Genomic DNA, 2,237 nt, shown 5'->3' with positions numbered 1-2,237 from the left:
CACAAGGACCCTTCTGCATCTCAGACCCATCCACACTCATGCTATCAATAGTCATTATTATTGACTAATAATAGACCTTCTGATCTATTACAGCACACGTAGCAAGCCCTGGGAGTCAAATCATGCCACCATCAAGAGACTGGAAGTTTCAGGAACCACTTCTGCTTTCTCCCTTGTCCAGAATCCGAAAGCATGACTGCGGGAGATAGGATTTGCTATTACAAGACTTCTTTAATGGCAATGGAAGCTGGCAGGCTCATAGACTTCAGTAGGACTGCCAAATTGATGAGTGAAAGGAAATTAAGTGGAGGAGTTTGGTTGGAACGCAAGCACAAAATCCAATTAACTTTCTTGGTGAGCTTCCGTTGTCGAGACTTGCACCTTAGTGTGTTTCCCCGGTAGGATAACCCTCGACAGAGCCTTCCTTAGCCTGGGGTTACCAAGGATTAAGACCAGGGAAGTCAGAGCTGGGGATCCAGCGACAACCAGAACACAAACGGAGTACTGCCAGTCCCCTGCAGAGAAGACATCTGCAAAGATGATGCTCAAAGATAGGTAAAAAGAGACGTAGAGAACCAGCAGTGACATCACTGTCTTTGCCGCCCCCCAGTGAGCATCCAGGGAAGGCCCCCTGAAGATATCTGTATTTTTAGCCATTTTCCTCATGTGGCAACAAAGGGCGAGGAGGATCGACCCCGCTGCGAAGGCAAAGAGTGCGAAGGCCATCAGTAAGACCACAATGTAGATGTGGAAGATGCAGTTGCATCTGCTCTGGAACTGAAATGCATTTGCTGAGTTGTTGCTGAGGGAGTGGGAAGTGTTGTTGACCATGGTGTTTCTATGAAGATCCCAAACCAATGGAATTCCAATGCACGCAGACCCCAGTACCGAGCCCAAGAGCAGCCAAGGTACTGCCTGGAGAAACCGCTGCTTCAGCCAAATGCAGAAGAGTAGCTTGTAACTCACAATCTTGGTACAGTAGTACACACAGAGCCAGGTGGCACACCAGAGGCTGGAGAAGAAAAGGGACACAAGGACTGCCACAAAGGGATTGACGACTACAAAATAGAAATCAGTCCACAGGTAAAAGTAGAGCTCGTTCACTGCCATTGCACTCTGTAGGCAAAGATTTGAGACAGCTACACTGGCGAGAAGAAGTTCAGTCCTGGTGATGCTACTGCCCTGCTGCCATGCCACGATATTTACAATTGTAAAGCTATTTCCACACAATCCAGCTATAGAGAAGATCCCATGAAGGACCAAGGCTACGGTGTGGTTCAACATCGACATGCTCAAATCTTCTCCCTCGTAATCCAAGTTATGTGGTTGATCTTTCACTAAATCAACAGACAGATTCATCATTATATCACCATCCCAGTGACAACATCCAGGTGCCAATTTGCATTGAGGTTGCTGCTTTTTCTCAATGCCACAATCAAATTTGATGTCTATGCAAATAGCGTTTTGTTCTAATGCCTATGTTAATCTCATCTGCTGCGTGTGTGTGTGTGTGTGCATTTTAAGCACAATTTCTGTTAAATCCCTCTTCCTACCCATTAACTGCATTTGGCAGTATTTATCAATTGAGTTACTTTGCAAGGCATAAGATTCTTCCATGTTAGGGATGAGATGCATTTAGTAGAGCTTCTATCCAAATTCTGGCACCGGGGCTTCCTGTGAGTTCCAGTTCTGAGTAATAATGGAACAGGCCACTAAAGTCGAGACGAGAAGCATTATCTCCTGGCCTAAAGGAGGTAACCTCGGGTACAGCTATATTTCACATTGCTAAGTCTGCTGAAGGCTCCCATTCATTGTCTCAAACAATTAAAAAATCTTCCCCACTGTAATTCCAGCCTAGATGAGTGCCAACACATATGATCCAAGCTGCCCGACTGACATTACGTGGGGTGGATGCAAGCATCGGTAATCTGTGGGTAAAATCTCTACAATTTCTGTGGTGCATAATAATGCTGCTACACACTGAAAGATTGCAATCGCTGAAGATTGTTGCCTTGGATGCACTATTGCAGTTGCTTATGCACTTTGCATCAAATCATGATAGTTAAGTATAAAATATAGATATCATAAACTTTACCCATCCTATAATAAATATTATTTAGTTTACCTACATCCTTATGTCTTCCATTTTTTGGGATAAAGGGGAACACTGGGAATTCCTTTCTTGAGTGGATAATAATACAGATACAAATTGTCAATCTAGGAGAATTTTACAGACT

At 44.2% G+C, this 2,237-nt stretch overlaps 1 protein-coding gene across 1 annotated transcript; it reads right to left on the bottom strand.

Annotated features, from left to right (window-relative positions):
- Window positions 1–342: 342 nt before the first annotated feature.
- LOC146812877 (taste receptor type 2 member 40-like) lies at window positions 343–1,362 on the bottom strand. Its single transcript, XM_085614625.1, has one exon. It carries the CDS (start codon window positions 1,360–1,362, stop codon window positions 343–345), a length of 1,020 nt encoding a protein of 339 aa, XP_085470751.1.
- Window positions 1,363–2,237: the final 875 nt, after the last annotated feature.

This window comes from Triturus cristatus, chromosome 7 (genome assembly GCF_964204655.1).
Source record: "Triturus cristatus chromosome 7, aTriCri1.1, whole genome shotgun sequence".
Lineage (NCBI taxonomy): Eukaryota > Metazoa > Chordata > Amphibia > Caudata > Salamandridae > Triturus > Triturus cristatus.
This window is presented reverse-complemented; position numbering and strand designations above follow the sequence as displayed.